This window comes from Paramisgurnus dabryanus, chromosome 1, assembly GCF_030506205.2.
Source record: "Paramisgurnus dabryanus chromosome 1, PD_genome_1.1, whole genome shotgun sequence".
Taxonomy (NCBI): domain Eukaryota; kingdom Metazoa; phylum Chordata; class Actinopteri; order Cypriniformes; family Cobitidae; genus Paramisgurnus; species Paramisgurnus dabryanus.
This window is the reverse complement of record NC_133337.1, coordinates 21,470,509-21,493,431: the sequence shown is the minus strand read 5'-3', so window position 1 is coordinate 21,493,431 and position 22,923 is coordinate 21,470,509. Positions and strand designations below refer to the sequence as shown.

Here is a 22,923-nt window from a genome sequence, read left to right as displayed (position 1 = left end):
TACAACCCCCAATTACTCCACGTTCAAAAGTGCTTGCCGAAACAAAACGAAAAGTTGCACTTTTAATGAGTAGGAGAGGCCAAGTCACACTTCTTTCCTGACATTTAGTTGGGACAGCATCGGAGCGTGTCTGCTCTAAGATAGAGAGAAAGAGCTGAGAAAGTGTTTAATTGCTTTGATGATATGCTCACAAGGGAAAAGGAGAGCTAGGAAAAGGGAGAGACAGAGAGAGAGAGAGAGAGAGAGAGAGAGAGAGAGAGAGAGAGAGAGAGAGAGAGAGAGAGAGAGAGAGAGAGAGAGAGAGAGAGAGAGAGAGAGACTTTGTATTTGTATATCATTCATAAACACATCAACTCTGGACAGTGGTATAGCAAGTCAGTCCCGGGCCCATATGCAAAAAAAATGTATGGGCCCCCTTAAGCCAAAGCCCCCCCAACCTTGCCCATTGCCACTGTTAACTGTGGCGCGCAGGTCTGTTAACAACATATACTTTTAATAAGGTAGTCAAATATTTTTACTTTACTTTTTTACTTTAAAGGGTAGATTTAAATAAAGAAAAACAAAATGTTTTGGGTAGTTTTTGACTCGTGACTAACTTCTCCGCCTTCTCTTTAAGGCCCCACTTTTATGTTTATATTTGTCCATCCTTAATGTTCATGTAGATTGCCGCTAAAGTAACCTTTCACACTGTGTTTTCTTTTTTTTGTCTTGGCGCGGCAATGCGTTATGTAAAAAAATGATGGCGTAGTAGTTTACGGCAGCTGCGGAGTGCAAAAAAAATTAAAACGCAAACAGAAATGACAGAGAAATTAGATATTATGGAGAAATAAGAAATCACTACACATGATATGCATACAAAATATATCTATTGCGGCCACAAATAAAAATTAAATTGAATTTTTTTTTATTAAAAGCTGTGGTGGGCCCAGGGTCAGGCCCCCTATTGGCCCGGGCCCATTTGCACGTGCACACCCTGCATGCCCAGACGCTACGCCATTGACTCTGGACCTACACATATTAATTTGAATGCATCTGGCAAAATCAAGCCAAAAATAAATCCTTGATATTAGCATCTCTGCAATAATGCAACAGACAGACTTTCTCTTTGCCTTGACCTTTGATTGAAAACATAATTTTATTAGGGTGGTGGTGAGTGAACAAAATTGGACTGTCGCTTTCTGGAGGTGTGTAATTTGTTTTTGTAAAGTGCAACCTGTGGTGCAGAACACAAAGATCTGGCTTGGTCTCAAACTCAACTCCAATGTAATGGGTAAGGTTAGGGACATCTGAGTGATTATCAAGTGATTTTGATTTCGGAATAAAACACTTTTTTAAGTTAAACAAACTTTTTTGTGAAGCCTTTTGAATAAGTAACAGTCATTATTGTAAGAGATTATTATACTTGTACACTGTAAAAACAAAAAAACTGCTCTACTTAAAAAAATTACTTCAATGGGAAAAAATGTAAGGTAAAAAATTCACATTTTTAGCCATTACCAGTTGAAGTACTTTTTTAAAGGGGACATTTCACAAAACTTATTTAAGATGTCAAATAAATCTTTGGTGTCCAGAGAGTACATATGTGAAGTTTTAGCTCAAAATGTCACAAGTTAAAATTGTCACTTTGTAGTGTGAGCAAAAATTTGCTGTTTTGGGTGTGTCCTTTAACATGCAAATGAGCTGATCTCTGCACTAAATAGCAGTGGCATGGTTGTATAGTGCAGATTAAGACGCGGTATTATCCCCTTCTGACATCACCAGGGGAGCCAAATTTCAATGACCTATTTTTTCACATGCTTGAAGAGAATGGCTTACCAAAGCTAAGTTACTTTGATCTTATTCACATTTCCTAGGTTGATAAAAGCACTGGGGACCCAATTATAGCACTTAAACATAAAAAAACATAAGAATGTCAAATTTTCATGGTATGTCTCCTTTAAGTTGACCCAACTTTTACTTTTTACAGTTTACTACAATATACATACTATTTGCATTATTGTTATACAAATAATATGTATAGTAAGTTAGTAGTATGTATAGTATGTTTACTCTCTTCATGCATACTGTACAGTATTGCTGTCATTTTCACTGTTATCTTCATCTTCCTCAGGACATACGTGACAAAAAGGGATTTTCCGTATACTAATCAGCTCTGATTGAATAAGATTACATAACCACAGACTCTGATAGCAAGAGCTCTACAGACAATAGGACAGAGCACTGAATCATGGGTAATCATAGACGGTCTGCTGTAAAATGTTGTGATGAATGTGCGTGGATGGTGTTGGCCTCAAACAAATAGAGTGGCTGGACAATTCAAATGCATGAAATATCTCTTTAAAACAATAGAAACCATACTTGCCATGGACAGAAGTGGCACCAATAGCTGTAGGCAGATCGCTATCCTGTTGTTACCAAGCAACAAATAGTGCTGGGTATCTTTAAGTGTTTAAAACGTGTTTAAAAAGTCTTACTGACTTGTAACACAAGATTTTGAATCCCATGAAACATACTGACAAAATGTATTCCTTCAATGCCTTGTAAGATGCTTATGATAGAAATGCTTGCCAAATGCATAGGCTACAATAAAATATCATAAGTTATAAATCTTTAGTCATAAGTTAGTCTTACATTAAGAACAGACTACAGTTAAAGCCCTTCATGGTCTCAAATTTCATTCATATTGTACATAGTGTTTTAACTTTGATTTGAGAATGAACAACATTTGGACTAATTTCCAAATAAGTCAACCAGTCATTTTTAGTGTGAACTGTACAGTGGTGGACGAATTACACAAATCATGTACTTGAGTAAAAGTAAAGATACCCAGGGTAAAATATTACTCAAGTTAAAGTAGAAGTACTTGCTTAAAATTTTTACTTGAGTAAAAGTACAAAAGTATCTGCCTCAAAATGTACTTAAGTACAAAAGTACTGTGATTTATTATGTCTGTATCATATTGTCGCGAAACTCAAATTATGTGAAAAAATTCTCTTGGCTCACTTATCTATTAATAGAAGGACATTAATTATTCAGACACTGATGTCTATTAAAATGATCATAAGCCTAAAACCTTAAAGCCAAACAATTCCTTTAGCAACAAATGAAATAACAGGATTTGAGAGCAGTAAGTCTCATTTCAAGATTTATTTGTTAAATAATTTAACAGTTTAAGTGTAGTAAAAACTTGAATTAAGCACAGGTTCACAGGAGTTTTCTTTTACTATCTGGAGGTTGATGGAGCATCCTCACTTTCCAGGTTTCTTTTCCTTGATGATGTTACAGTAACATACCTTTTAATGTTGGCTACCATGCTAGTAGTTGTAGTAACCCGGCACTCGTCAAACTTTTATGACCCCCTCCCCCACCCGGTGACAGTTGCTGTCTGACAGGTCGTTTTTATGACCCTTTGACAGGGGGGCGGGACCATCAATCAAAATCTATACAAGTTGTCAACTTTAGACAGAAAGTATTTAATGGTTTTATTGCCGGTCATTTAGAGTGATTGTTTTTCCTGAGTGTGTTTTATGTTAAGCGTATGGTGTCATGTTTAATGACGGCTCGTGTTTCGACATTTACTGTTTATTGACATTTGATGTCAGATCTCAACCATCCTCCCACCTTTGCTCGCCCCGTGCGCTTCTCAATACTGACTTTCACACCGCGGGTGTGTTGTTGAATCTAAAGTTTTGCAACAGCATAAGTTTATTTAAAGGCAATCACTAATCATATATATATATATATATATTAGATGTACCAGGCTACGCTTAAAGCCGATGTTTTCTATCGAGCTATAGTTTCTGATCAGACACAAAGTCTGAACTAAATAAAATTTTAAACGGTTCACGAAGTCCGGGAATCTTTTCATGACCTGGTCTACAGTTTCACGCGTATTAAAGATCCGGCGATGTCTGACAAAGCGTCGGGTGATTGTTCATATCTGTCATTTAAAATAAAGTTAATAAATGTAATTCTGTCCACTATGGCAAAATAGGAATTTATTTTAGATTTAGGGGAATCTTTAACCATGTCTCTGATTAAAACTTTTGATTGTAACATCACAAGTTATTTAATTAAATATTCTGTATACGGGTATAGTTTAAGCAATGACCTGAGCCATTACCTTCGGAGCCGTCAATACTACATTCTTTAGACGATAGTCTAAACTAAATAAATTTTTTAAACGGTTCAGGAATTCCGTGAATCTTTTCATAACCTGCACTATAGTTTCACGCCTATTAAAGATCCGGCGGTGCCTGACAAAGCGCAGGGTGAGCGTTCATATCTGACATTTTAAAATAATGTTAATAAATGTAATTCTGACCACTATGGCAAAATAGGATTTTATTTTAGATTTAGGGGAATCTTTAACCAAGTCTCTGATTAAGACATGTGTATATGTGCACAGATGGTGACAGAGAAACTTATATATGACGTTAATAAACTTTTAAATGTTTTTAAGACGTATTCACCCCATTTTGGGGGTTTTATTTTTAATTAAAGGCTTCTTAAAACATGTGTGAATATGTGTATATTATACAAAGAGTCTTATATTGTCTGCTCTGACAAAAATAAAGTATTATTCTAGACTTAGGGGAATTGACTGCATGTGTCTTATAAATACAACTTGATAATACGTTTGTTTTGTAAAGAGACTTCTTTAAAGTCACGCAAGAATAAAATATTTTAGTTGTAACTGGTTAAACTTAAAGCCGATATTTTCTATCGAACTAGTCTATTTTCTGTACAGACACAAAGTTTTCTGATGCTGATATTATGTCAGTGTGTGTTTGTGTGGGGGTCGTGTGATGTAATCTTTGCAAAGTTTATGACCGAACCTTTATTGGTGAGCGACAAGAGATCCCCCGGAATCAGTTTGGATGGAGCAGAGCTGTTATACTCAAGTCTATTGGTATGTATGTGTTTCGCTGTGTTCGTTCCAGTATTTTGTCTGATTTATTTAAAAACTAAAAATTCGATCTCTGGTATTGCAGCGAAAATGTCTAAACTGGTATTAACTATTCCTGGTAAATCGCGGAGAAGAGTGCCCTGAACAAAAAAGTCAGACCGAGACTAGAACCTCCCGCAGCGTAACACGGAAATCTTGGAACAAAAGAGACGCCGTCTGGCTCGTGTTGTCCGGTGTGTTTTTATTTAATCCTGTTACAATAGATTTAAACAAAATGGTTTGGTTTAATATTTTCTAATAACATGTGTTATCTGTTTTAAAGGTTTGGATATCAGAGGCAAAGCGAACGTTGTGTGTACTATTGCAAAATATATAGCGGATCTCCACGGTACGTTTATCTTGCATAAGAAAATTGTTTTATTTAGATATTTGTCCTAATAACTTGTTTTTATCTGTTTACAGGTTAGGATACAGACCACAACGCTTTGGACGTATCTTTAAAAAAGATTAAAATCAGAGACTTTTTGGATTTGTCTGGGGACATTTTAAACATTTTGTGGCAAATTGGATTTAAAACATTCCGGATACTGGATACCTAGTTTGATTTGTCCACAGAGCTTGTTTAAGACGTTTTCACCACATTTTAGGGTTTATTTTTAATTAAAGGCTTCTTAAAACATGTGTGAAAATGTGTATATTATACAATGAGTCTTATATTGTCTGCTCTGACTAAAATAAATTATTATTTTAGATTTTAGATCAATTGACTGTGTGTGTATTATGTCAAGCGTATGCTGTTATGTTTAATGACGGATCGTGTGACAGCTTGTGTTTAGGCATTTGATGTCAGATATCACACTTCCTCCATCCTTATTCACAATCCATGCATTCTTTCACAGGGGTGCGTGTTGTAAAGCGACTAAAGATTTCTAAAACTCAACGTTGGTAAAATAATTACCCATTACGGTATCAAAAAAGTAAATGTTTATTTTAGATTTAGACAAATCATGAACAATGCTACGATTAAAACTTTTGTTTGTAACATCACAAGTTATTTAATTAAATATTCCGTATACGTGTATAGTTTAAGCAATGACCTGAGCCATATCCTTCGGCGCCATCATTACTACAATATTTAGACGATAGTCTAAACTAAATAAAATTTTAAACGGTTTCAGGAACTCCGTGAATCTTTTCATAACCTGCTCTATAGTTTCACGCGTATTAAAGATCCGGCGGTGCCTGACAAAGCGCAGGGTGTGTGTTCATATATACCTTTTTAAATTAACCTTAATAAAATGTAATTCTGTCCACTATGGCAAAATAGTGGGGTTATTTTAGATTTATGGGATTCTTTAACCAAGGCTCTGATTAAGACATATGTATACGTGCACCGATGGTGACAGAGAACTTATGTATGCCGTTAATAAGCTTTTTAAAATGTTTTTAAGACGTCTTCAACTCATTTAGGGGTTTATTTTTAATTAAACGCTTCTTAAAACATGTGTGAATATGTGTATATTATACAAAGAGTCTTATATGGTCTGCTCTGACAAAAATAAATTATTATTTTAGATTTTAGGACAAATGACTGCGTCTATCTTATAAAAACAACTTGATATATACGTTTGTTTTGTCAATAGACTTCTTTAAAGTCACGCAAGAATAAAATATTTTAGTTGTAACTGGTTAAACTTAAATGTACTATTATCTATTTAACTATAAGTTATATTCTCTGATCAGATATTTTTCTGTTTCTGATGCTGGTCTTATAACAGTGTGTGTGAGATGATGGCTGTTCACAGCAGGTGGCGGGTTGTAAACTAGGGTCTTTTTAAAACTGTAGTGGTAAAAATGTAATAGCACACTGACAAAATAAAGCATTTGGTTGTAACAAATTATTTAATGAAATATTCAGTATGTGTATAGCGATGAACGGTGTCAAAATCACCGGGGTCCCAACAATTCTATAGTCTTTAGACTAAAGGGTATTTATTTTAATATAAATAAAATCTTAATCTTTTCGTGCACAATATTCTGATCACGCCATTAGATTGTGTACCAGCGTTTACAATAGAGAACATACGCGGATGAGTGTTCATATACACCGTTAAGAAACTTTTTTTAAACGATTAAAGACATTTTCAAATCATCTTCTGGGGTTTGTTTTAAATTAATGACATCTTAAAACCAACTGGGAATATGTGTTTATTACACAATAAAATGTAATTCTGTCAGCATTTCTAGTTTAGAACGCCTCTGATTTAAACATGCGGGTTTAAAATGAAACGGCCATGTGACTTTTATGACTATTTGATCTTAATTTTTTGTTTTAACATCCAAAAGTTTTTTATACACATTCCATAATTAAACATCTAGGTGTGTATGAGTAAGTTTATATCTAATGTCACACGAGCAGCACCAAATCGCGCTTGTGTCTCTGTGTGTGCATCCAGGCTGTTTATGTGGGGGCGTGTTTATGAGCCCGTGTCTTTGCAAGGTGTGTGTGCGTGCGTGTGTGTGTGTGTGTGTGTGTGTGTGTGTGTGTGTGTGTGTGTGTGTGTGTGTGTGTGTGTGTGTGTGTGTGTGTGTGTGTGTTTGCATGGGGGTCTATGATGTCTCTGTTTGTTACTAAAGTTTTGATATTAAGTCTGTGTCCTCATTGACAATAAGTAAGGGTTTTTAGATGTAGGCTTCATTACACAGATACTGATTAAATCATGTTATCCATTATTTGCGATTTAAAGAAACTTAAAAGGTTTAAGACATTTTATCTCACATTGTGGTGTTGTTTTTAATTAATGTAACCTTAAACCCCTCTGTTATCCATTTAGGGAACAATAAAATGTTAGCAAATATTATTTATCAAAGTTGACGATGTTATAAGCCAGGATGTCACTAACGTGACAACAAACACTTATTTAAAGACAAAACATTTTAACAAAATTGCCATGGCTTACAGAGACACACTAGACTTAATAATAAAAATAAAAATATACTATTCGAACATCCTAACCTGATATTAGGTTAGATTAGGTTTAAGGTCAATCAGCGTCTTTAGGATTTTTACGAAGTGGAGCAGACCCTTGGTATGCCTGTGGGGTTAGGTTCAACTAAGGTCAACATCTATCAGTGCATAATAAGCAAACATGAAATTATATTTTACCTATGGTTTGTTAATGATGTTGCTAGGTTTCGCGTATTTTTTCTGAAACAAACTTTTCTTTTCAAACTTAGTTAGGATACACATGTTTGTCGCCTCAAACACCTGATCAAAGTTTTTTCTTCGCTAGCGACAACTAATGTCTGAGATTTTGTAAATTCATCAGATGGTTTTACGTGTGTATTTCTTAAACAAACATGTTGCTTTTCAATCTTAGGCAGAGTTCATACGTTTTGTTTTTTCATAAGTTGTTCATAGTTTTTCTTCGCTAGTGTCAACTTATGTCTGAGATTTTTTGTAAAATCATCAGATGTTTCTTACTTGTGTATTTTCTTAAACAAACTTTTCTTTTCAATCTTAGACAGTCTTCATACTGTTGTCTTTGGATAAGTTGTTCACAGTTTTTTATGTGGTAGTGTCAACTTATGTCTGAGATTTTGTAAATTCATCAGATGTTTCTTACTTGTGTATTTTCTTAAACAAACTTTTCTTTTCAATCTTAGACAGTCTTCATACGTTTGTCGCCTCAAACACTTGATCAAAGTTTTTTCTTCGTTAGTGTCAACTAATGTCTGAGATTTTGTAAATTCATCAGATGTTTCTTACTTGTGTATTTTCTTAAACAAACTTTTCTTTTCAATCTTAGACAGTCATCATACTTTTGTCTTTCGATAAGTTGTTCATAGTTTTTTATGTGGTAGTGTCAACTTATGTCTGAGATTTTGTAAAATCATCAGATGTTTCTTACGTGTATATTTTCTTAAACAAACATTTTTTTGTTTTTCAAACATAGTTAGGATACACACTTTTGTCGCCTCAAACACTTGATCAAAGTTTTTTCTTCGTTAGTGTCAACTAATGTCTGAGATTTTGTAAATTCATCAGATGTTTCTTACTTGTGTATTTTCTTAAACAAACTTTTCTTTTCAATCTTAGACAGTCTTCATACGTTTGTCTTTCGATAAGTTGTTCATAGTTTTTTCTTCGATAGTGTCAACTAATGACAGAGATTTTGTAAACTCAGCAGATTCAAACAAAACTCATTCATTTCTGTAGTTTATGTAACACCTTGTCAAACTCTTAAAGGTAGTACTAACTGTTTAAAACAACAATGCAAAGTATTTTAGATTTACTTGATAAATATTTTACATCAAAACAAACTAGGATAGCAATATGTCTGAATCTGTAACAGGTGATACCACCAATAGCGTGTTGTACATAACAAAGTCTGCAAAATAATAAAGATTGATTAGGTTTTTATTTAGTAAACCTTTTAACATAAAGTGTAGAGTCTTTTGTATGTAACAACAAAGATGCGATGAAACAACGCAAAACAAGAGAGGATGCGTTTGTTAAAACACATATAAATTAAGATGCATACATCTACAAATGGGGCAATGTTTGAAATAGTTTGCCCGTATAGCCTCTAAATTCGGGACCAATAGATTAAAAACATTGCCCCATTTGTAGATGTATGCATCTTAATTTATATGTGTTTTAACAAACGCATCCTCTCTTGTTTTGCGTTGTTTCATCGCATCTTTGTTGTTACATACAAAAGACTCTACACTTTATGTTAAAAGGTTTACTAAATAAAAACCTAATCAATCTTTATTATTTTGCAGACTTTGTTATGTACAACACGCTATTGGTGGTATCACCTGTTACAGATTCAGACATATTGCTATCCTAGTTTGTTTTGATGTAAAATATTTATCAAGTAAATCTAAAATACTTTGCATTGTTGTTTTAAACAGTTAGTACTACCTTTAAGAGTTTGACAAGGTGTTACATAAACTACAGAAATGAATGAGTTTTGTTTGAATCTGCTGAGTTTACAAAATCTCTGTCATTAGTTGACACTATCGAAGAAAAAACTATGAACAACTTATCGAAAGACAAACGTATGAAGACTGTCTAAGATTGAAAAGAAAAGTTTGTTTAAGAAAATACACAAGTAAGAAACATCTGATGAATTTACAAAATCTCAGACATTAGTTGACACTAACGAAGAAAAAACTTTGATCAAGTGTTTGAGGCGACAAAAGTGTGTATCCTAACTATGTTTGAAAAACAAAAAAATGTTTGTTTAAGAAAATATACACGTAAGAAACATCTGATGATTTTACAAAATCTCAGACATAAGTTGACACTACCACATAAAAAACTATGAACAACTTATCGAAAGACAAAAGTATGATGACTGTCTAAGATTGAAAAGAAAAGTTTGTTTAAGAAAATACACAAGTAAGAAACATCTGATGAATTTACAAAATCTCAGACATTAGTTGACACTAACGAAGAAAAAACTTTGATCAAGTGTTTGAGGCGACAAACGTATGAAGACTGTCTAAGATTGAAAAGAAAAGTTTGTTTAAGAAAATACACAAGTAAGAAACATCTGATGAATTTACAAAATCTCAGACATAAGTTGACACTACCACATAAAAAACTGTGAACAACTTATCCAAAGACAACAGTATGAAGACTGTCTAAGATTGAAAAGAAAAGTTTGTTTAAGAAAATACACAAGTAAGAAACATCTGATGATTTTACAAAAAATCTCAGACATAAGTTGACACTAGCGAAGAAAAACTATGAACAACTTATGAAAAAACAAAACGTATGAACTCTGCCTAAGATTGAAAAGCAACATGTTTGTTTAAGAAATACACACGTAAAACCATCTGATGAATTTACAAAATCTCAGACATTAGTTGTCGCTAGCGAAGAAAAAACTTTGATCAGGTGTTTGAGGCGACAAACATGTGTATCCTAACTAAGTTTGAAAAGAAAAGTTTGTTTCAGAAAAAATACGCGAAACCTAGCAACATCATTAACAAACCATAGGTAAAATATAATTTCATGTTTGCTTATTATGCACTGATAGATGTTGACCTTAGTTGAACCTAACCCCACAGGCATACCAAGGGTCTGCTCCACTTCGTAAAAATCCTAAAGACGCTGATTGACCTTAAACCTAATCTAACCTAATATCAGGTTAGGATGTTCGAATAGTATATTTTTATTTTTATTATTAAGTCTAGTGTGTCTCTGTAAGCCATGGCAATTTTGTTAAAATGTTTTGTCTTTAAATAAGTGTTTGTTGTCACGTTAGTGACATCCTGGCTTATAACATCGTCAACTTTGATAAATAATATTTGCTAACATTTTATTGTTCCCTAAATGGATAACAGAGGGGTTTAAGGTTACATTAATTAAAAACAACACCACAATGTGAGATAAAATGTCTTAAACCTTTTAAGTTTCTTTAAATCGCAAATAATGGATAACATGATTTAATCAGTATCTGTGTAATGAAGCCTACATCTAAAAACCCTTACTTATTGTCAATGAGGACACAGACTTAATATCAAAACTTTAGTAACAAACAGAGACATCATAGACCCCCATGCAAACACACACACACACACACACACACACACACACACACACACACACACACACACACACACACACACACACACACACACACACACACACGCACGCACACACACCTTGCAAAGACACGGGCTCATAAACACGCCCCCACATAAACAGCCTGGATGCACACACAGAGACACAAGCGCGATTTGGTGCTGCTCGTGTGACATTAGATATAAACTTACTCATACACACCTAGATGTTTAATTATGGAATGTGTATAAAAAACTTTTGGATGTTAAAACAAAAAATTAAGATCAAATAGTCATAAAAGTCACATGGCCGTTTCATTTTAAACCCGCATGTTTAAATCAGAGGCGTTCTAAACTAGAAATGCTGACAGAATTACATTTTATTGTGTAATAAACACATATTCCCAGTTGGTTTTAAGATGTCATTAATTTAAAACAAACCCCAGAAGATGATTTGAAAATGTCTTTAATCGTTTAAAAAAAGTTTCTTAACGGTGTATATGAACACTCATCCGCGTATGTTCTCTATTGTAAACGCTGGTACACAATCTAATGGCGTGATCAGAATATTGTGCACGAAAAGATTAAGATTTTATTTATATTAAAATAAATACCCTTTAGTCTAAAGACTATAGAATTGTTGGGACCCCGGTGATTTTGACACCGTTCATCGCTATACACATACTGAATATTTCATTAAATAATTTGTTACAACCAAATGCTTTATTTTGTCAGTGTGCTATTACATTTTTACCACTACAGTTTTAAAAAGACCCTAGTTTACAACCCGCCACCTGCTGTGAACAGCCATCATCTCACACACACTGTTATAAGACCAGCATCAGAAACAGAAAAATATCTGATCAGAGAATATAACTTATAGTTAAATAGATAATAGTACATTTAAGTTTAACCAGTTACAACTAAAATATTTTATTCTTGCGTGACTTTAAAGAAGTCTATTGACAAAACAAACGTATATATCAAGTTGTTTTTATAAGATAGACGCAGTCATTTGTCCTAAAATCTAAAATAATAATTTATTTTTGTCAGAGCAGACCATATAAGACTCTTTGTATAATATACACATATTCACACATGTTTTAAGAAGCGTTTAATTAAAAATAAACCCCTAAATGAGTTGAAGACGTCTTAAAAACATTTTAAAAAGCTTATTAACGGCATACATAAGTTCTCTGTCACCATCGGTGCACGTATACATATGTCTTAATCAGAGCCTTGGTTAAAGAATCCCATAAATCTAAAATAACCCCACTATTTTGCCATAGTGGACAGAATTACATTTTATTAAGGTTAATTTAAAAAGGTATATATGAACACACACCCTGCGCTTTGTCAGGCACCGCCGGATCTTTAATACGCGTGAAACTATAGAGCAGGTTATGAAAAGATTCACGGAGTTCCTGAAACCGTTTAAAATTTTATTTAGTTTAGACTATCGTCTAAATATTGTAGTAATGATGGCGCCGAAGGATATGGCTCAGGTCATTGCTTAAACTATACACGTATACGGAATATTTAATTAAATAACTTGTGATGTTACAAACAAAAGTTTTAATCGTAGCATTGTTCATGATTTGTCTAAATCTAAAATAAACATTTACTTTTTTGATACCGTAATGGGTAATTATTTTACCAACGTTGAGTTTTAGAAATCTTTAGTCGCTTTACAACACGCACCCCTGTGAAAGAATGCATGGATTGTGAATAAGGATGGAGGAAGTGTGATATCTGACATCAAATGCCTAAACACAAGCTGTCACACGATCCGTCATTAAACATAACAGCATACGCTTGACATAATACACACACAGTCAATTGATCTAAAATCTAAAATAATAATTTATTTTAGTCAGAGCAGACAATATAAGACTCATTGTATAATATACACATTTTCACACATGTTTTAAGAAGCCTTTAATTAAAAATAAACCCTAAAATGTGGTGAAAACGTCTTAAACAAGCTCTGTGGACAAATCAAACTAGGTATCCAGTATCCGGAATGTTTTAAATCCAATTTGCCACAAAATGTTTAAAATGTCCCCAGACAAATCCAAAAAGTCTCTGATTTTAATCTTTTTTAAAGATACGTCCAAAGCGTTGTGGTCTGTATCCTAACCTGTAAACAGATAAAAACAAGTTATTAGGACAAATATCTAAATAAAACAATTTTCTTATGCAAGATAAACGTACCGTGGAGATCCGCTATATATTTTGCAATAGTACACACAACGTTCGCTTTGCCTCTGATATCCAAACCTTTAAAACAGATAACACATGTTATTAGAAAATATTAAACCAAACCATTTTGTTTAAATCTATTGTAACAGGATTAAATAAAAACACACCGGACAACACGAGCCAGACGGCGTCTCTTTTGTTCCAAGATTTCCGTGTTACGCTGCGGGAGGTTCTAGTCTCGGTCTGACTTTTTTGTTCAGGGCACTCTTCTCCGCGATTTACCAGGAATAGTTAATACCAGTTTAGACATTTTCGCTGCAATACCAGAGATCGAATTTTTAGTTTTTAAATAAATCAGACAAAATACTGGAACGAACACAGCGAAACACATACATACCAATAGACTTGAGTATAACAGCTCTGCTCCATCCAAACTGATTCCGGGGGATCTCTTGTCGCTCACCAATAAAGGTTCGGTCATAAACTTTGCAAAGATTACATCACACGACCCCCACACAAACACACACTGACATAATATCAGCATCAGAAAACTTTGTGTCTGTACAGAAAATAGACTAGTTCGATAGAAAATATCGGCTTTAAGTTTAACCAGTTACAACTAAAATATTTTATTCTTGCGTGACTTTAAAGAAGTCTCTTTACAAAACAAACGTATTATCAAGTTGTATTTATAAGACACATGCAGTCAATTCCCCTAAGTCTAGAATAATACTTTATTTTTGTCAGAGCAGACAATATAAGACTCTTTGTATAATATACACATATTCACACATGTTTTAAGAAGCCTTTAATTAAAAATAAAACCCCCAAAATGGGGTGAATACGTCTTAAAAACATTTAAAAGTTTATTAACGTCATATATAAGTTTCTCTGTCACCATCTGTGCACATATACACATGTCTTAATCAGAGACTTGGTTAAAGATTCCCCTAAATCTAAAATAAAATCCTATTTTGCCATAGTGGTCAGAATTACATTTATTAACATTATTTTAAAATGTCAGATATGAACGCTCACCCTGCGCTTTGTCAGGCACCGCCGGATCTTTAATAGGCGTGAAACTATAGTGCAGGTTATGAAAAGATTCACGGAATTCCTGAACCGTTTAAAAAATTTATTTAGTTTAGACTATCGTCTAAAGAATGTAGTATTGACGGCTCCGAAGGTAATGGCTCAGGTCATTGCTTAAACTATACCCGTATACAGAATATTTAATTAAATAACTTGTGATGTTACAATCAAAAGTTTTAATCAGAGACATGGTTAAAGATTCCCCTAAATCTAAAATAAATTCCTATTTTGCCATAGTGGACAGAATTACATTTATTAACTTTATTTTAAATGACAGATATGAACAATCACCCGACGCTTTGTCAGACATCGCCGGATCTTTAATACGCGTGAAACTGTAGACCAGGTCATGAAAAGATTCCCGGACTTCGTGAACCGTTTAAAATTTTATTTAGTTCAGACTTTGTGTCTGATCAGAAACTATAGCTCGATAGAAAACATCGGCTTTAAGCGTAGCCTGGTACATCTAATATATATATATATATATATGATTAGTGATTGCCTTTAAATAAACTTATGCTGTTGCAAAACTTTAGATTCAACAACACACCCGCGGTGTGAAAGTCAGTATTGAGAAGCGCACGGGGCGAGCAAAGGTGGGAGGATGGTTGAGATCTGACATCAAATGTCAATAAACAGTAAATGTCGAAACACGAGCCGTCATTAAACATGACACCATACGCTTAACATAAAACACACTCAGGAAAAACAATCACTCTAAATGACCGGCAATAAAACCATTAAATACTTTCTGTCTAAAGTTGACAACTTGTATAGATTTTGATTGATGGTCCCGCCCCCCTGTCAAAGGGTCATAAAAACGACCTGTCAGACAGCAACTGTCACCGGGTGGGGGAGGGGGTCATAAAAGTTTGACGAGTGCCGGGTTACTACAACTACTCATGCTTTCTCTGCAAAAGAAAAGATTCAGACATTAAATATCTAGAAACCAGTCTCCCTTCCTTTGGCAAATACAATGAGCCTTACAGAATATAATTTAAGAAACATTTAATGTGCTTTAGCATGTCATGTATATTGTAATACATAAATAAATCTATTAATATATTTGGAAGCAAAACTTGAAAATATTAGTTATAATATGTAGTGATCCACCTGCCTGTTTAAGCAAACTACACTGCATGGCTAGTCAAAATGTCATTTATATTTTACAACAGTGTTGATAGCGATTGATTGTCATTTCACAATAACACAGCACTGAGCTTCAAATTCAATGAATTTAAGTGAAACTGCTAACTATACGGCTAAAAATAGCTCCAGCCTGCATAACTTAGTTAAAATTCATTCATGATAACATCGTATATATTTTAACTACACAATGAAACAGTTTTCTGCAAGCTACTGTTAAGATTGCTCACTTAAAAATATAACCAGAATAAAAATGCCTTACCTCTACGCGTTTCCTTAGATTTGAATGAGTATTCTTGTAAAAAGAAATAGCACAGTTTCGAGGCAGGCTGAGAAGACACGAAGGACTCGTTCTTCTATTCAAGGACTTAAAAAACTCGCGTAAATAAGGCCACTGTTGTTGTGGCGGGTCAAGTAATTTCCTCCGTTGTTTTTAAATGCAGTTTTATTCTCCAAACGATACGCTGGCTGATGCACTCGCGTAGCTTTCGTGAACCAGCACGGCAACCAAAACAAGTTCAAAACGAAGCGCATGCTGTACCCTGATTGGTGGTTTGACGCATCACGTGTGCAATTTTTTTTTTTTTTTTTGCAGCTTTATTTTATCCAGTTAAGTTTTTTTATCCACTGATAAATAAAAAGGAACGACCGAATTTTCAAAATGTAGTGGAGTAAAAAGTAAGATATTTGACTTTAAAATGTAGTAAAGTAAAAGTAAAAGTCTCCCAAAATAAAAGTACTTGAGTAAAGTACAGATACGCGAAAAAACTACTTAAGTACAGTAACGAATTACATTTACTTCGTTACTGTCCACCACTGGAACTGTATGATGTTTATGCTGTACGAATGTGCAAGGATACTTCAGATATAAATACTGAGACTGGTTATGTACTTTATGTTTTTTCATTAAAATCTGATAACTTCCTTAAATAGAATATTTATGCATAACAATATGGTGGAACGGCTTCAATATTTTGACATCCTGCTCATTCCAGTTTTTATTATATATCAGTGTATCCAACATAGTGCCAAAACCGAAAAAGCACATACGTGGATGTGAATTAGAGCATGTGAGAAGAAAATGCCACAAGAATGAGTATTCATTACACAAAAATTAATATTTAGGTGATTTATTCCTTTAGGGTTATAATAATAATAATAATAATATTTAATGTAAACGATTAAGGTTCCTATGAAACAAAGAACCCTCGTACCCTTATACATCTAAGGATACTTAAATACAAGGACCCTGTGCAAAGCTTGTAGTTTACTAGTTTAGTATTCTAGTCTGACCGGTGTGAATGGCGCAGAAGGGTCAAGCCATTACTCTGATTAAACCCACAACCTATATCGCTATCAATCACGATTTCACTTCATCCATCTCTCCGATAATGCTCTGACATCTCTGACCCACATCATTTCTCATCACTCGCTCATTACGTATGCTTTAGCAAGACAATAACAATATACTCATTCAATGGGCAGTCCTCGTGGACCATCCAGGGGGTAAAGAGATTTTCTCAAGGGCATGATTGTGATGGAGGTGAGAGAAGTTCTCCAACATGACAGTTCATGAGCTTTTTGACCCAAATTAACTTAGAAAATGTTTATATTTGACCCAACAATGGGTTAAAACAACCCGGCAATTTTAAGCATAAGTTAAATTACAACCCAATGGGATCATTTTTGACCCATTTTTAGAGCATACATGACATTTCTCCACTGTCTTTCTCATTGCCTCTCCTAACCAGGCACAATGCAACAGGTTAACAAGTTAGTCAAAAAAATAACAAAAATGCTGAGAGATGCAATACATTCTTAGCAAATTGAAACATATTTCATTTTTTACATACAGCAATGTACATGGGACATTGGACCGATAACATTTCAATGTGGGTGGGGCTACCCAGTACTACGCAGAAACGACAAAAAAAATGACACTTGCTCATGTTTCCAGCTGGTTAGGACAAAAACTAAATAATTTATAATGCAAAATTATTATGCGTTTATCGCTTGTCACTTCATCATGTCTTTGAAATAAACGGGCTGTTTTTGCCCCTCCAACTTTAAAGGGATAGTTCACCCAAAAATGAAAATTCTGTCATTATTTACTTACCCTCAAGTTGTTGTTACAACCCTGTATAAATGTCTTTGTTCTGCTAAACATAAAAGAAGATATTTGTAATCAAGCAGGAAACAGAAGCACCATTTACTTCCATAGTAGGTAAGAAAATACTATAAAAGTCAATGGTGCTCAAAAACCTCTATGTTCATTAGAACAAAAAAAATCTATACAGGTTTTAGCATCATTGACTTTAGTAGTGTTGGGCAATCTGGCCCATTTTGAAATCGTCCTACCGTCAGCCTGTGAGATCGGCGATACACGATAATGTCGGGGGACGGGGAATTAGTTTACTAATTTATTTATTTGTTCATTTTTGACTCATTATGACAAGTCACTTGATTGGTGGACAAAAAAGAACAAGAGCAACACCGTCATGACCGCAACCGTCTTAAAACAGACGACTACACCTTTTAAACACATCGGTCCTGCAGGACGCGATCATATTTTAAACACAATCATATTTTAAACACGAGGGATGTATTGTTATAACTCCTTGAAATGCATATCATAAACAGGATTATTACCTAGTGACCTGACTTCGGACAAGCGCAGCTCTCTGCACGTACGCGAGAGTGAGAGAGGCGCCAAAATGCAGTGGGTTATATTTTAAACAAAAGGGATAGTTTGCCTCAGCTTGCATTAAATGCATTAAACTGAACAAATACATAAGGATTACTACTTAAGTTTACTTTAAGACTTCAGACAGATGCGCGTGCACGTGAGACAGAGAGAAGCGCAGCTGCTCATGACGCTCTGGATTTAGGTGCTAGAAGGAATCCAAGATGCACGCATTAAGTGCCGGCGGGTGCAATAAGGAATGCTGTCTCTACAAGCTCTCCACGTAAAGTGAAGCCCACAAACCCTCATGTGAGGAAAGCATTTGCATGTTAATGTAAAATTATAATGATAAAAATAATAACCATTCACCAACTATCGTCATGACTATCGCCATGAAAGCCTACCATTGGCGATATGTCTGAAGATCGTCGATTCACGATACTATCGGCACAATCCTATTCCATAGTATTTTTCTTCCTTACTATAGAAGTCAATGGTGCTTCTGTTTCCTGCTTGATTAAAAAGATCTTTCTTTGTGTTCATCAGAACAAAGAAATCTATACAGGTTTAAGCACCACTGACTTCCATAGTATTTTCTTCCCTACTATGGAAGTCAATGGTGCTTCCGTTTCCTGCTTGATTACATATATCTTCCTTTATTTTCAACAGAACAAAGACATTTATACAGGTTTGTAACAACTTGAGGCTAAGTAAATAATGACAGAATTTTCATTTTTGAGTGAACTATCCCTTTAAACTGAATTCTTTTACATATAGAAGTCTTAAAAGAAAAGTCAGCTAAATGGATGACCTCTAGATTGTGGGAGATTTCAAATTATAACTTAAAAAAAGCAAAAAAAAAATAATATTTACATATGACCCTTTCAACCAATAAGATGCAGCCAACGGTTTATTTCATATGAGCTCTTCCTCCTTTAGTGGCCGGGCAATGGTCACCCCCCATTAAACACACCAAAAGACTTTCACAATCTTTCATCTCCCAATCTAATCCTACTGGGTAAAGCACAGGAAGGCTATGACTACACCCTTGACTGGCCTTTATTAACAGTGCTGGCCCAAAACAGCACAGGCTATAAGGGAAGAAGCCGAGGTAATCAACTTATGCTCTCTGCGCTTTATGACAAAGCACCAGATGCTGGGGGCTATACATTGCTTACTGTATATTTGCCGCTTTTATGACAGAGGCTGATTACACGACCTGTAATCTATTTACGCTATAAAATCTGTGTAGGATCAGAGCTATTTAAGTAAACCATATTAGTTTCCAAAGATGAGACAGGGGTACAGCTAGCACAAAGGCTATTGCTGTCGATCAACTACGTTAGCAAAGTGAGTCTTGTGCTTGGCCAACCCTGTCTTTGGAGAATGCACACACAGCTGCCATCAGCACTAGAGATGTGCTTTGCTACGCCAACACTAATATTGACCCTGTGCAATGTTTGCAGTGGCTGGTGAGGAATGCTGAAGAAAAATGTGAGAAATATTATGTGTACAACAACATTACAAAAGAATGGAAACACTTCAGGAAGCCAGTTCAGGAAGATACATTTTTTTATATTATTTCTAACCTTTTTATGTAATAAAGAGACTGTAAACAACTGGGTTGTTTTTACAGTGCAAACCTGCCATGCTTAGATTGTTCAGATCGTTCATGCAGTGGCTGTAACCTGTGAAATAGACTGTTAGGACCGAATGTAATAGATCGTGTTGCTTTAAATCAGGGAAAAATCTTTCAGGCGGTTTTCCATGGGGAGCACCTTACCGCTAATGACAAGAGCTGAACAGATTCTGGAAGCTGCACACGCAAACGCTCACACATACACATAAATATGTCATGTAGTTTATACACTGAATGTTAACCTGAAGTACCTAAACCTAATATTTTTAGAGCAAAGCAATCCAAAAATAAACTTGCATTGTAATCCATGAAACAAGTATCAATATTGTGGGTTAAACAAGCATTTGCAGCACCTGTTGACAGCAGCGCAGATGAAATCACCCTCTCTAAAGCCACATTTTCTCTTTCCGATATCATTACTGGCTTGGTTACCATGGACTCACATTACAGAAATCAATATCTAAAGACACCGCCCTCATTCCAATGCATGAGATTTGGGTCACAGCTGAGCAGCGCATGCTATTCAACACATCAAGACAATCTACTGTGGGTGTATAATTATCAAAACAGCCTCCAATGCGGTTCCGGTGTACAAATGAGGTTTCCTAATACTGCTTGTACAGACTAATTAGATGTGATTGGGGCAAGTTGTCACACAAATACACAGTTCAAAACTGTCATATCATCAATACGTCATACAAAGGAGCTTAAAATAGATGAGGATAAAACTACAATAACTGCATACATTTGGGGAAAGGGTGAAGTTTACTCTCGAAAGTGTCATTATTTTTTATTAATTGGTGTTACTATAAACCACCATACTATTAAAAATACAACTGCAAACAATGTATTGTATTGTATTGTATTTATCTGAAATAAAAGTGTAAACATTAAATAGGTTTATTTATTTATGCATTTAAAGTAAAAGCTTAAAAATAATTCGTACAGAGGTTGACTTTGAGAAATATTCCCTTGTGACAACTAGCCCCAGTCCCAATTATGCATGTAGTACATGCACTTAATATATCATGGATAGTTTACCCAAAAATAAAAAACAATCCCTTCACGAGCCCTATTCACTTCCATAGTATTATTTTTTCCTACTATGGAAGTAAATGGTGCTCATGATTGGTTTGGTTACAAACATTCCTCCACATATCTTCCCTCGTGTTCATCAGAAAAAAGAAATGTATACAGGATTGTAACAACATGAGAGTGAGTAAAGGATGACAGAGTTTTTTTTGTTGGGTGAACTATCCCTTTAAGCATACAGATGCATGGAGCTGTGACATTACTATCTATCTCCCAGCAATACTGTAAATGCCACTGCGTTGATGAACTGTCTTTGCAGTTTGACGCTATTTATAAAGCGCTTGCGCCTCCTGAGGAATGCACGCGCTCTGTGACAGCTGCTCGCGCGCTCACTTGTGCTGCTGGTTAACGCCTTGAATCCACCAATCCAGACTTAAACCGCAACAAGATCATAGTTTTGGCGTCTATTTCTACTGGAAAGTCCGCCTATGACGTGTCAAACTAAAACCAAACTCTGAAGACACAATTATTGCTCTTTGCAACAAAAACCAGCAATTTAAGCATTTTTATCATTCGTGTCCCCAGGGGTTTGAACCCGTGAGCTTTGAGTTGCTAACGCAATGCTAAACCAGTTGTGCTACACGAACACTTTAGCAAATATAAACAATTTATAAAAATAATGCATCATGCATCTCTTAAACTGCAAATAACAACATTATATGCGCAAAAAGAGTCTTATAACTATGTTTGCATTACTTATTTGGTTATATAAATATATTTGAGCATCCATTTCGTTGTTAAAATGCGATAAACACTTTAAATACTCGCCTGATATGTGTAAAATCTCGTCCCGTTGGGCGGGTGGACCTTTGGGGAATTAGTCCCCGGGTTCATGTCGGAGAAAATCATATTTCCCCGAATTCTTCAGCAGTATGCAAAACAAGCCTCCGATTACGAAGTACGAATTAAATCCGTCTCGTCAAGTTCAACTGATTAGGGATCAGTCCCTTTCAAACTGATGATGGACTTGTCACATCCACAAAGAGAGAAAGGAAATACAATTATGCTCCTTTTGCATGCACGGACAGACGTCTTGTGTGATAATAAGTCGATAAAATGCTGACATTATCGTTCAGATATGAAGCTGATGTATAGAGCAGCAGGCTCCATGATCGTAGCGCGGATGCTGCGCGCTCGTGTGCTGGACCAGCCCATCTGTTCCTTAAGCTGCTGCCTCTTCACATCATTATTAAAGCGTCAGAGCCGTCGAACCAATCCGATGGCAGAATCAGAAGTGGGCGGGACAACACGAGGGACTCTCCCTGTTCGGGACGGATGCTTAGAGAGATTCAGTGTCGCATATTCATGACTCCCAGAGTGTTTTAGTGCACCATAAACAAGCATGTCCTTGGTGTTAAACAACACTCTTTATTTTTCATGCACGTCAATGATTGCACCATGGTGCTGAAAAAAGTTTTAATGGGTATTATTCCTTCCCTTAGGCTACAATATACAATATATTAGCTAAGCAATATAAAATACTATAAACTTTAAGGCTGCAATAATTAAACCAAGGTTTATCCTCGGGGAAATGACAACAACAAATAATTCTCATTGATACAGCTCAAAAGAATATTTTTG

At 35.1% G+C, this 22,923-nt stretch overlaps 1 protein-coding gene and 2 long non-coding RNA genes across 10 annotated transcripts in view; 1 reads left to right on the top strand and 2 right to left on the bottom strand.

The window, feature by feature from the left end:
• Positions 1–22,923, bottom strand: part of ppfia2 (PTPRF interacting protein alpha 2) — a 180,838-nt gene that overhangs the window by 101,883 nt on the left and 56,032 nt on the right. For 2 of the 8 annotated variants that reach the window (XM_065268627.1, XM_065268630.1), the window contains exon 1: positions 22,111–22,483. The exons of the other annotated variants lie outside the window; for them this stretch is intronic. In XM_065268627.1, the coding sequence (XP_065124699.1) occupies positions 22,111–22,191 (81 nt within the window). In that variant the 5' untranslated portion in view covers positions 22,192–22,483. Of the gene's footprint in view, positions 1–22,110; positions 22,484–22,923 lie in introns of those variants that run through there. 8 annotated transcript variants of the gene reach the window in all.
• Positions 3,920–5,571, top strand: LOC135749887 (uncharacterized). The gene is made up of 4 exons (XR_010532499.2): positions 3,920–4,912; positions 4,995–5,142; positions 5,232–5,297; positions 5,372–5,571. It is a non-coding gene; the product is annotated as an uncharacterized lncRNA (long non-coding RNA).
• On the bottom strand, positions 13,431–15,647 carry LOC135749889 (uncharacterized). Its single transcript, XR_010532500.2, has 4 exons — positions 14,088–15,647; positions 13,858–14,005; positions 13,703–13,768; positions 13,431–13,628 (listed from the first exon to the last, which is right to left on the bottom strand). It is a non-coding gene; the product is annotated as an uncharacterized lncRNA (long non-coding RNA).